The following is a 13247-nucleotide window of genomic DNA, read 5'->3' on the forward strand; positions in this document are numbered from 1 at the left end:
TTTAATAGGGCTTGTAAAGCAATTAAGTAGGACTTAGGACACTGTTCTCCCAGACAGAAAAGCCTTAGGACAGAAAAATATATTGTATTGCTCTGCATGTTAGTGCTGTTGCCAGATTTGAGAAGTTTCATTTCATTATTGGTACTGTGCCTATTTTGGGTGAAAATGAACAGCAAATAGCGAGGTACTATACCCACACCTAAAATATTTCTCTTCAGATATGGTTAGGAAAATAGGAGTCATTCAGCAAGACACATGAAATATATATCAAACTGCTAATATGGAGAAGTTAATCAGAATTGTATCCTAAAAACCTCCATATCACTTGTGCGAAGCATTATTGAAGGCCACTGTAAACAACACAGTTTTAGTTAAAGCTGTTTCCAAGATGAAAGATAGATTAAATGAGCTACAGCCTGTACAGGGAATTCCTCATGAGGACTTAATGGTAAAGCTTCTCATAATCTTTCATGCTTTGGCTAAAAATATTAGCACCATAAAAATTCTTCAGGGGGCAGACTTGAGGTGGTGGATGCAAAGTGATCAAAACATAAAAGAGGCACATTTTCCCTTTTTATGGAGAGGCCTCTTTCAAATGTGTCATATGATGGATTTGAAATGAAAGTTTAATGTGCACTCAGTTTTTTGGACAGCCATCTTTCTACAGCTTCTTTATTAATAACAATTTAATCTTAGCCAGCTCTCTTTTTTAATTTTTTTTTCTTGAGCTCTTGATGATTCATTTATCTTACTTGTTTAGCATCAATCTAAGAAAAAATACTCAGATCATAAAGTTAAGAAAGTGTTCCACATTAATAAACCAATGTAAAATCAGTCTCCAATGCATTTTGCAGAAGTTTTAAATCCATAGTTGTTTAAATTAAAAAGTAACAAAGTGTAAATAGTGTATAAATAGCAAATAATGTGACTGGATTTCCTATTTAACCTCTATGCAATAATTTTTGAGCTGTAATTTTTCCTCTCAGGACAATATGAGGAATGATGAAGCCATTTCAATGGCTGATATTGTATAAAACATTTTTAAAGTAATGTCCACAGTATAGAGATTGTTTTGTTGGCATGTCAGTAAATGAGACCTAGGAAGCAAGTGGATGTATGGCAGCTCTTGGGAAAATAAACATGTAGCATTAAGTAAAATAAAAGTTCAAAATGTGTGGTTACATTTACAGAGCCTCATCCAAAGCCATTAAATTAATTGACATTTTTGCTTTTATAAAAATATTTCATCAATATTAAGCAAACTGTAAATAGTTGGGTAGTCAGCAGCAACCCCTCCAAGTCAAAAGATTTTGAATTTTACAACCTAACAAGACAAGGGAGTGTCATTGTCCCTTCTGTCAGGACATTCTGTTCCAAGTCCTGCAGCAAAGCACAAAGACTGCTTCTATTGATTAGTTGAGTTAATTCAGATGTCTGGAATATGTACAAACAACAAAAGTTTCGTCTTGAATGTGTATTACTTTGGAATTAGTGGCATAAATTTAATTTCCCATCATTTAGGCTATGCATGTAACTTTTTCCTAGTAGCATAAATAGTTGCGTATAATGTTGAGAGCATTTTAACTGAATATCACTGTTGTTGAGACAGATTGAAGAAGAAGCAAATTGGAATAACTGTGACCTTGTCCCTAAATTTTTTTTATATTCAAAGCTTGTACCTTGAATTTGGATTTTAAGAAGTAAATTACCAAGCAAGATACAGCCAAGGGTATTACTAGATTTTGTTGTCTCTTTTAAAGTTTTTATTTAAAAGCAAATTCTTTTGTAATAAAATTGAAAATCTATGAGTAGAACCCTTAGAGAAAAGGTTTTCTTGTTCCTGTGTACTTAAGCAATGTCTGATAGGGTTTCAGCCTCAATATATCTTTTTTTTGTTAAATAATGCAACTGTAATAGTGTTTAAATTATGCCTGTATGTGGCAGGAATTTCTGACCTTAAGGACTGAAAATTATAGTCACATAGACAGATAAAGAAAGTAGGAATGAGGAGGAACAGAAGCTCCTGTGTTACCAAACCACTGACTAGCCCGTAATAACAAAGGGAAGGTACTGCCCAGTGGGACACCAAATCATATTTAGTCAATCCCTGGCTAGTATCTGATTTGCAAGTGACTTCTTTAATGCAAGAGATCCTACAGGCATTTTCAGAATGCTCAGCACTCCAAGCAGTGCTGCAGATGTTCTGACAAAAAAATTTTGTTCTGAAAAGTAAGTGGAGGGACCAGCCAAAGGGCTTCACAAAGAACAGGAACATTTGGCAACTCAGGGTACTCATGTGGCCCCTATATTGTTTGTCCTTCTACCTCGTGTTATGCACTGGATTTAGGCAGAACAGAGCACAGAGTCAGATACAGAAAGCCAGTGCATAAATCACAAAATAGTCCATGCAATGGGAAGAGAGTGCAGGAAAACCACTTCCTTGGCATCCATGTGTGTTGTGTGTGCTGCTGGCTGGCTGAGAGTCACGTGGCCACCTGGGAGAAACTGTTGAAAAAGGTTTCCAGGCTGTCTTTGATTTTTCTTTCTTTTCCTACAGCATAAACATACGAAGTGTTGAGACACAGTTTTCTAAGATTGGTTTGTGTTTGATTTGTTGAGGTTTTTTTTCCCCACAACTACTAATATAACTCTGTTCTTTCACCAGCTTTGTTCTCTGGCATCAGGAATAGCTGAGAGTGTTCTGGGCAGCTGTGGGGAGCTGGTTGGGCAGCAGTGTGGGAAGGTGCTTTCCTCTGACCAAATGTTGTGTTTGTGTCCCCCTCCAGCCCTGCGGAGCCGCTCAGGACGCTCCATCATCAATGGCAACTGGGCCATCGATCGGCCGGGCAGGTACGAAGGTGGTGGGACAATGTTCACTTACAGACGCCCCAATGAGATCTCCAGCACCGCAGGGGAGTCGTTTTTAGCTGATGGGCCAACAAATGAAGTCCTTGATGTCTATGTGAGTTAGTATTTAAATTATTCTTCCTGATGGAAAAGAAATTGTTCAGCTCATGGTTAACATGCAACACTAAAATGGTATTCAGTAGCAACACTTTGTTACTTTAATTCTGAAATGTTAGTTTTGATATTTTATACTTGTTTGCTGTGGTATCCATTTTGCTCCAGATCATAGGAAATCTACATAAAGCCTTTTTTCCCTCAGACTTCACTGATCCAGTTAAACCAATTGAACTTGCTCAGTAAAGTAGAAATAAGGCATACAAATGTTCAAGGCATTTCTTTTGTGAACTGGATTTCCTTCTGGTAATTTCCTATTGAAATAAATTTGGTATAGTTTAATTTTACAGTGAAGAAGTAAATACTTAGGCCAGACAAGACCTCTCATCATCTCAGTTTCCTTTAAAATAAACAAGTCCACAAACCTATAGAATGTAGGATTTGAAGCAGGGCAGTTTTAATATGAAGCTGTGATGGGAGACCATAGATAATGGCTATTTGAGAAAGGAAGACAAAAGACAAATTGTGTCTAAGGGGGAGAAATATTGAGAAAGCTTTTTACTTCAGATGGGATGGGGTTTTAGTTCATCATACTGAAATAAAAAACATAACTGGAATTGATTACAACTTCTTCCAAGATAAATGGTGTGTTCTGAGATTATACACTCCCACACAGTAATATTAATTTCTTGAAAAAACTAGATTAACTGAATATATTATTCTTTCCTACAGGCTTTTTTGTCCTTGAGTGCAATATGGGGCAGAAAAGTGAATGTGCTGGAAAATTTCATAGAAAATAATTAATAGTAACTACCCTGATTACTAAGATGGAAAAAGTTAGATGTTGGCAAAGTTATTCCCCATATGCTATATGGTGTCTAATAAAGCAATGTAATAATTATACTAATACTAGAATCATTAAGGTTGAAAAATATTTCTAAGATCATCAAGTCCAACCGATCCAAACTTCTTTTCCAATTGATTGTAATGAATGACTGGGAAAAACCTGGGGAAATAAACAATTTGGCTCCTAAACTGTGCAATGCAGACTCTGTGTTTTTCAGATGCTTGTGTTTTTGTGAGGCTCCAAGGTTTGTGAGTTGAGGCTTGGCCCTGAGTTATTTTTTTTCAGCCAATTAATGCCTAATATGCAGTGACCCAGAGAGCAATGGGTTAGGAAATGGATCAAACAGATATTTCCAAAGTAAAATCATAAAAAAGCCTTAAGTTTTGATGTTTGATATTGTAATGTTTTTGTGTAGGCTTAGGGAGTGTAAGAAAGCTGCCACGATGGGTGTAGCTTTACCAGCTTTGCTCTGTGGATGCTGCTCTGGATTGCCACTTCTCATTTGACAGGGCTCTCACTGGAGATGTTTCTGGTTGATAGGAGGTATTCTACAATTCAGTATAAAATGATAGTTTAGCCTCCTTCTTAATATACTGTGGGAAGATAAGTGCTAGATGGAAAAATATCAATGCTCAATATGACACAGCCTCTCTCCTGGGTTTGAAAGGTGTAGCCAAGCAGATATAGATGTCTTTTTTCAGACTTCATCTTACTGTCCCTGAGTCATGTAATTCTCCATTCACCCATACTCATGATCTTTATGTTCCGTGTAGAAAAATGAAGAGATTTCCAGATGGGAACTTCAAATGGCTTTCTGTTCTGTGAGATCAGGCTATCTTTCTTCCACTCTGAAATATAAAATTAAAAGCTTTCTAATTTACAAGAGATTAAAAGTAACAAGAAAGAGATTCAATATCTGTCCAAGTGTGCATACATTGCTACAAAAACTTAGGTCCACTAAGTCAAAGCAAAACTGTTCTATTATTTCAGGTATTTTCGTGCAGGAAAGCTGGAACAATATACTAATTAGGGACTTCATCAGTTAAGCTCTGTCTAAAATATGCCTTTCTGTTTTGAGAAATATGATGGAAAAACCATCACATGTGAACCAGTGGGAAGTTGTTCCTGGAACCATCTAAAGAACAGGGTCCTGGTTCTGGAAGGGGAAGTTTACTCTGCTGATGAAGTTAGTTCACAGTTCTTGGTTCTCTCAGGACCACAAAGAGGGTGTATTTTTTGGATAAGAAGGTGACATTGGAAGGACCCAACCTTACAAAAAAAAAATACTGGAGGCAGTGCATTATTAGATGGTTCAGAAAAGTGAGCGTTCTCTGAGGGACAGTGTTTAGAGGAACAGATATTACATTTGGCAAGGAAAGAGTGACTTTGACATAAGTTAAAACAGAAGTCTGAATCCCTAGTTGATATTAATAGATGTGAATTTAGTGAAACCTTGACACATTAGTTGTCCTCCGCTGGGTCACTGGGCCATTAGCAGGACTTCTAGGTCCATGAATCCTTGAGTTTCATTGGTGAGAACCAAAAAGTCAGAGATAGCTCTGGTTTGCTTGTGGGTTTGTTGTTTTGGGTTTTTGTTTGTGTTCTGATTTGATTTGGTTTGGTTTTAAAATGTACTTTGGGTATAGTCTGAAGCTTCTATCAGACTAATCTCCACAGAGAGTTCAGGCTAAAACATAAGTGTCAGTAGTAGCAGTACTGAAGTAATCAGAGCTAAAGTGCTGAAACTAGCTGCTCATGAGAGCCCTGCATTTGTAGTCTGGGTGTGCTCAGGCTCAGAGCAGCAGTGCAGTAAAATTCAGTTGGGAATGGAGTGTGCTGCTCACAGTTTATAAAATCTGTCCTAAAGTCCTATCTTTCTCAGGTCCTATTATGCCCAACTGCTTAAACAAGCACACCTGGAGTAACAGTGACTGTCAGAGTCATGCTCCTGTCAGCTCACGTGGGCTTGTGCAGCAGCATTCTCAAAACACTGAGCTTCATTTTCACATTTAAAGGAGAAAACCTACTGGTTACTGCCTGTGTTTCATAAAGAACACATTGATGGAATTGTGGTTTGTTGTAAGGCATCTTTGTTCAGTTGAAAATGAATGTGGAAGGATGCAGGAGGGCTGTGGGTGATCTTCAGCTGCTGCAGCAGGTCCATGGGCCTTTGGGATCTGCTCCCTGACCTTTGCTGAGCCGTGCTCCTGGGGAGGGCAGCAGGATGGCTCCAGTTTGAGCTGGTGGGTTGTTGGGCTCCATGGGGTGCTGAGGAGCTGCAGGGGCTGGAAGCAGCAGCTGGGTTGTGATGGGCACAGAGTAATGTGTGTGTGCTGTCTGCAGGTGTGCTCCTTGAGCCACTGGGGAGCTTTAAAAACACAGTAGGCTGCATGTGTAGGGCTGGGGGCTGCGGTGTTTTGTTTTTTCTGCTTTGTTTCTTCTTTAATTTGTTTCCTCAGGCTTCTGTCAAGTTCCTGCTATCTGAGAGTGTTTTGATGACCTTAGGACCATTTCTTCTGCTTCTGAGGCCTGGTGTGAGCCTCTGCTGCTCCCATTGCTGAGGGGGGAGGCTGGCACAGCCCACAGCACACCTTGGCCCCCAGCATGGCAGTCTTAAGTTTTTCAGAGAAGATTTAGACAGTTTCTTTGCCATCGAAAAAGCTAGCTCAGTTTGCAAACACAGGAACTTGCATTTTCTTCTTTGCAAACAGTAACTTGTATTTTCTCATTTTTGTGTTTTTTGGAGGCAGTCATTAACCATTGCTTCTATCCCAAAGAGTGATAAATAATGTTATGCAGCTGATCAGTTCAAGTTGACATTTAAGTATTAGTAAAATAAAAAGCGGAAGAACTCAATGTATGGCTGGTTTTCTTTTTAGATGATTCATCAGCAGCCTAACCCGGGTATACATTATGAATATATCATTCCAGGAGACAATGTCATTAGTCCTCAGTTGCTTGCTCACAGGAGGCCAGGTAAAATGCCACCATTTCCTTTTATCAAATACTTTTTGTTATTTAATAATCTAATTGAGAAATTCATACCAATGAATTAGTGTAAATCCTGTCATTGATGTGGGAGAGGCCCAGAATTTCCCCCTACATGTTGAATGAGGACTCACCACAGATTTGTTAAAACTTCAGTGAATTAAAACTGGCAGGGTTTATTACGCTTTAGCTGGGAAAATTACTACTTTGAGTAGGAGTGTTGTAACCATGTCTCAGAAATAAAATAGAACATGATCTTTCTTTTCAGAGTGTTTTTATTTCTGAGATAATTTAAAACAACCCTCTACAGTTCCCCTTTCTTCTGGCAACTGGAGAGGATCAAACAGAACAGTGTTCTCTTCCCAAGCAAGAATTTGGGCAGCTCCTGCCTGAGCTGTGGGTATGTGCTGTGTGTACATCTAGGAAGTTCTGAAGGACAGGAGAAACTTTGCTAGTGAATTTGGTCCTTGCATTAACATTCGTGACTTGCTTTGACAAATTCTGAGTGTTTGGTATGTCCATAATGAGGAGCAGCTGTTCTGTGACATGGGGAGGCACAGAATGCAGAGCAAGGAACAAAACAAAAATGCTTTGGGAAATTTTGACACTGGGTGTTTTAACTCTACATTTTCTTTGGAGATTCTTCAGATTTTAGTTTTTAATGTACTTGCTGGCTAAGACTTGTTTATCTTAGTTTAAAACAATACAATCTTTGCAGGTCACTATTAGCAGACTCTGCATAGCAGAATAAAGCTGCTTCCAAGTTTAGTACTACTCCAGCTCTAATTATCAGAGAATCATAACATAGAATAATATGCTCATTATTTTACTTTTTTATTATTTTCCATCATCAGGGGAGCCATTGAATGGTCAGTTAGGAATGCCAGAAAGTACAAGTCATGAGGATGAGGATTTGCATAGAGAGACAGACATTCTCACTGGACAGTCAGCTGGAACTTTTCCAGTTATTCAGCCAGGAAGATTTCCTTCTCATCAGCCAGAAAACCAGGTGCCTGCTATGCAACCACCAAGACAAAACCGAGAATACAACTGGAAACAGGTTGGAAAAACTGAGTGCACTACTACATGTGGGAAAGGTAAGTGCTTTGCGTATGCACAAAACCTTGTTAGACCTGCTGTTTTCTGTTCTCTTACAAACAAAAGTCATGTAATTACTATTACCTGTGCTTATATTTAAATCAGTAAAGCCAGCAAAATTAGAAATAGAAAGCATGGAAATTATAAGGAGATATATGGCTTTGCCTCTAAAAGGAAATACTTCAGCATTTATGGCAAGCTGCTCTTTCCCATGCCCTTGATACACAGCTATTTTCCTCAGCATCCTTTGGCATTCTTTACCATTCCTTTTGCCTCTCCAACTTTGTTAGATACACCCACCATGCTTTTTGTATCTTTGTCAACAGTTTTCTGATCTTCATGGGTAGGTTTCACAGGCATTTCATCAGACATATCTTTATCTCATTGGATGTTGCTGGAGCAGCAACTACAGAAATCTGAGGTTTTAACAGGGACAAAGTGGGAAGGAAAAGGGATGTAAAGGGCCTGGGGAGCTTTTGGGAAGTGGTGCATACACTGCTTGCATATACTGCAAAGATTAAGCTTTGCTGACAGACATTCACAGTGGCCACAGATTTTGTGATGTTAAAAGCGAAATCTTCTGTACTATACATAGCCACCCACTACCATACCCATAAAACTGCAGAGGTTTAAAATAAACATGTACCAGTGTGGGAGCTCAGCTGACTGTCACCAATTCATATACATGTAGAACATCTTCTTCTTAATTAGTTTTAGAGGACACTTTGTAAATTTGGTTCAAGGCCAGATGGGTGTGCATGTTATAGGTACATACAGCTGAAAAAATACAGCAATATTAATAGCAATCAAAACTGCTTCTCAGTTTAAAAAAAAAAGAAAAGAAAACTCCTTGGAGTAATTACTGCGAAAGTACTAGAGTTAAAATACTACCAGTAAAATTCAGACTTCCTTAAGTCAGCCCTTTTGTGAAGAAAAATATTTTAGTTGGCATTTAAGCACACTGTGCTTTTACTACAAGTCATGTAGGCAGAATCCATAATTGGGTCTGATTATTGGCTAGCAGCAATCTGTATCAACTACTGAATGACTGAATTCCCACACTCAAGGAGAATTTTAGTATCCAAATCATGTAGTTTATGGTGTAGTTGCAGGAACACATCAAGGTAAATGTATTCTTTCCACCATAGAAATCTTGGTTGTGTATGCCTGTAGCCTTTATCAACATTGGCACATGGTTCTTGTCCTTTCTGCAGGATCCCTCTTGGCAGTAGTATTAATGATGTCTGAGTCAAAATGAAGATAGAAAAACTGTAGGACTTAAGAAAAAAAGTTAAAATAAAAAAATTAATTTCAGCCTCCTATTTATTCCATGAAATTTAGCAACAGAACTGCCAGAAATTAGTGTCTCTTTTCCCATTATATGAAGAATGTGTGCATGTTCTGATTAATTTCAAAAGAAACTGGATCTTGAGAGCTGGATCCTGAGACTATTGAGACTGTATGAACATTTCTTGTGATCTTGCTGTGATATGCTCCTGACTCTCTGATGGCCCTAAGGCATTTCAAGCCAAACTAGGTTATATAGACTGACAAGGAAAGGAGTGGAAAAATCAGGAAAAAAATTGTACTATTAAAGTCTTTGTTTTAATTTTGAAGCATTCAGTATAGGACACTTTCTGCTTTTTTCTTTCCTCTATGTTTTCCATTTTCTTCTACTTTATTTCTTCATGAAGAAGTATAGATGATGGTTTTTAATTATTCTTTTTAAGATCCACTGAAGTTAAATGACCTTAGGAAATTCCAAGTTTGCAAGAAAAAAAAAAAAAGATATTTTTGTGCTACCAAAAGAAAAGGGAGGCTAAGTTAACAGTTTTGATGAAAACCTGAGAGATTTCAAAGCACGTTTGTAAAACTTTGTCTCAGAAGAAGACTGTTATCTTTTTTTCACAAAGTGAAAATGCTTCCCATGAGAACTGCCACCATCTCTTGTCCTAAATTTCTATTTAAGATGACTGAGCAAATAGATCTGCTGGGATTTGGACAGTGCAGAAATTGCTACCGCATCCTGTCAGCTCTTACATTTGGAAATTTTGGATAAAACCTTTGTCTCTATTTCCTGTTTTCAATTTATGCTTTTCCTTTGTGCATCAATGTTGGATGCTGCTCTTCTTGCTATAGAGTGTTTTGCAATTCTTTACCTAATTGTTTAATTTCAGGATCACAGTACCCAATTTTCCACTGCGTCAACAGAATCACTCACGATGAGGTACCTGAGGGTTACTGTGACAGCAGCACCAAACCCATTCCAGAAGAGGAGGCCTGCAATCTCTTCCCATGCCCTGCCTTGTAAGATACTATAACTTAAGTGAAGAGAAATAAGCCAATATCATTGAGATCATGCACATCAAGGAGGCTATTCTAAATAGGAAAGTAGTTTGAGCTTGCACTTTTGTTGTAAATTGCAGTGGGTTTTTTTTCCATAGTTGTTGATGGCCTTCTTCCCCTTCACAGAGGGCAATAGCATGCAGAGTAGACAAAAGGGAGCCTGGAAACTAGTAGGTGTAGCAGTTTCTCAAAATGTGTGTGATTGTTCAGGCAGACACTCTCTACGTGGTCTCTGTGGGTACACATTTTTCAAGTGAGAGGTTTCTGCATATGCCTGTGTAAAGAAGAGGCAGTGCAGGTTCTGTCACTCCACGTGAGATCAGCATGCTCTAGTGGCCATACTTTCATTATTTAAGGATGAGATAGTGATCACAACAGCCCCCTTGTACATTCATGTCTCTTCCCTGAATTGAGCAGTTCTTGGGCTCCAAGACTGGGTTCTGAGGTGGTGGTCCTTCTTTCCAGCACATGGATACAACCAGCTCAGGTGTGGTTTCCTTCTGAATCTACTTGCTGTTGGGAGACTGTGAATTGCTATTGGCTGAGCAACTTCTTTGAAACACTCAAAAATTTAAAATATAAATAAAAATATAAAAAACAACCAAAACAACAGTCCATCCAGGGCGTATCCCAAGAAGAGAAAAGGGTTAAACCCAGTTGCCATTAGAGCAACTTCATTTTAGCTCAGTTTTCCATCTTTCTTGTGGTTATACTCTTCAGCTCTCTTCTGAGCAGCAAGTGGTCATTCCTTATCCCAAGGAAGTTTCTAATGATGTAAGTGCCCTTACAGGCTCAGAGATGTCTCTGATGAGCAATTTCCTAGTGCATATTAGTTACTCAGGAACTTCTGAAGATAGCTTCTCTCACCAAAAGCATTTTCCTTACCTTTTTCATTCTAACAACTCATAGTCATTCAGGATAATATCAAGAGTATAAACGAAGAAATGTAAATATTTAAATGCAGAGATTTTGCTTGCTGCCCACAAGAGTTCTGAAATAAAATGTGTAAACAGTTTAGATACCTCCTTTAGGTGTGTGCCTGTCTTCATGCTTGTAAAGATATTTATATGAAGGTGACTAAATAAATACAGTGACTTTTGGAATGAGAAGGATCTATTTAGAGATTTTTTTCAGCCTTTAAAATTAATTCTATTTGTTCATTGCTTATAATTTATTATTTCAGTTTTACTGATGAATGAATGTCTGGATTCATTTCACGATTTTGTGTTGTTGTCTTTTTTAGAGCCTTTGCTGCAGAAAAAATTTATGCAGAACATCTTAAAGCTTTTGGGAAGTGTCATTAGAGCAATAATATATATTATAGACAGATTGTTTTAAAAACCAAGCGGCTGTTATAGGCTTGAGTAACATTTGTAATATGTCTTGAGACCATGAATTGTGCAGTCTGTATCCATGCTCATAATTAGCAGCCTCTGCAGGAAGGCTGTGTAAACAAGTGTGTGATGGTGCCTCCTAAGGGATTGTTGCACACACAGAGCCTGAAGTATGATTTTATAAGATTCTGGACCAGCATAAGGATCATGTCATTTCAATTCTGTTAAGATCAGTGTTAGAGAATTCTTTGTGGAACAAAGATATCCTTTTTTTGCACTTCAGCTGGGATATAGGAGAGTGGTCTGAGTGCAGCAAAACCTGCGGGCTGGGCATGCAGCACCGGCAGATCCTGTGCCGGCAGATCTACGCCAACCGCACGCTGACAGTGCAGCAGTACCGCTGCCAGCACCTGGAGAAGCCTGACACAACCAGCACCTGCCAGCTCAAGATCTGCAGTGAGTGGCAGATCAGGACAGAGTGGACCTCAGTAAGTAGGATCCATTCATTTGGGGTAGAATACCTCAGAAAGAATACAAATTTTCTTCCAGGTATCACTAATCAAACATCAATTTGGTTTTGTTTAAAACAAAGTGGAATATTAAAAATCTTCGAAATAAGCAAATCTTATTTGCTACTTGACTATGACCATCAGTTCCCTAACCAGAAAAATGTCTTAGCAGGAATAAATGAATGAACAGTATGGTCCCAGCTCCCTGGTAAACCACTGCAGTCCTTGCAGAGAGTCCTGATGCAACCTCCCTTTTGTCACAGTGTTCAGTGCCTTGTGGAGTGGGGCAGAGGACTCGAGATGTGAAGTGTGTCAGCAACCTTGGGGACATTGTTGATGATGAGGAATGTAACATGAAGCTGCGGCCAAATGACATCGAGAACTGCGACATGGGCCCCTGTGCCAAGAGCTGGTTCCTTACAGAATGGAGTGACAGGGTAAGGCTTCTCAGTATCTTTATCCTGCCAAACATTCTAAAACAAGAGCATCAGAATTTTAAAAATACACATCTGTACAGCCATAAAAGGAGTAATCTTATTTTCCATGTTTATTCTTGGTCTTTTAAACAGGCAAAAGCAAACAAAAAAATAATGATCCCATGGGCTTCTTGAGTTTGTGTTAAGATACAAGAATGCATAGAAAGGGCAAGCCTGTGCTTACATGGCCAAACGTCCAGACTTAGAATTGGCTCTGAGTCTAAACTTTCCAAAATATTGAGTGTACTGAGATTTATTATTCTTCCTTGCTTAGTGTTGAATCTCGGGATTCAGACTTTTAAAAGTTTCCCCACTGTTTTCTTAAGGGATATAGATTTGAGGCCTGATATCTGGGTTTAAGTTCAATCCATAAACCAATTATCTCATAGGTGTAAAAAGAGGAGAACAACTTCATAAACTCAAGCAGGCTTGATTCAGGCTCTTGTATTTTGTGAACATGGATGGGTTTAATTTTCTTCTAATGAGTCAGATTCTCTGCATGAAAGCAGTAAAACCAGTGGTGATTTAACTTGTTTCGTGATTTAGCTCAGAGCTGTTGTTCAGTGGTGATATTTATATGCTTTCACTAAGAGGCTTACAATCATGGGCTAAGAAAAGCCTGATAATTTGGTCCCTCTGATGGATGCTTGCATATCAGTTTCATCTGTAGGCAAGTTCAGCCTTCAGT

General features: G+C 38.6%; 1 protein-coding gene across 3 annotated transcripts in view; it reads left to right on the top strand.

Moving 5' to 3' along the window:
• Nucleotides 1–13247, top strand: part of THSD4 (thrombospondin type 1 domain containing 4) — a 241699-nt gene that overhangs the window by 207601 nt on the left and 20851 nt on the right. For all 3 annotated transcript variants that reach the window (XM_077785884.2, XM_085588694.1, XM_085588695.1), the window contains exons 9-14: nt 2787–2962; nt 6688–6784; nt 7651–7893; nt 10072–10201; nt 11858–12062; nt 12347–12520. In XM_077785884.2, coding sequence (XP_077642010.1) covers nt 2787–2962; nt 6688–6784; nt 7651–7893; nt 10072–10201; nt 11858–12062; nt 12347–12520 — 1025 coding nt within the window. The remainder of the gene's footprint in view (nt 1–2786; nt 2963–6687; nt 6785–7650; nt 7894–10071; nt 10202–11857; nt 12063–12346; nt 12521–13247) is intronic.

The sequence above is a fragment of the Lonchura striata genome, chromosome 10 (genome assembly GCF_050655825.1).
Source record: "Lonchura striata isolate lonStrDom1 chromosome 10, ASM5065582v1, whole genome shotgun sequence".
NCBI lineage: Eukaryota > Metazoa > Chordata > Aves > Passeriformes > Estrildidae > Lonchura > Lonchura striata.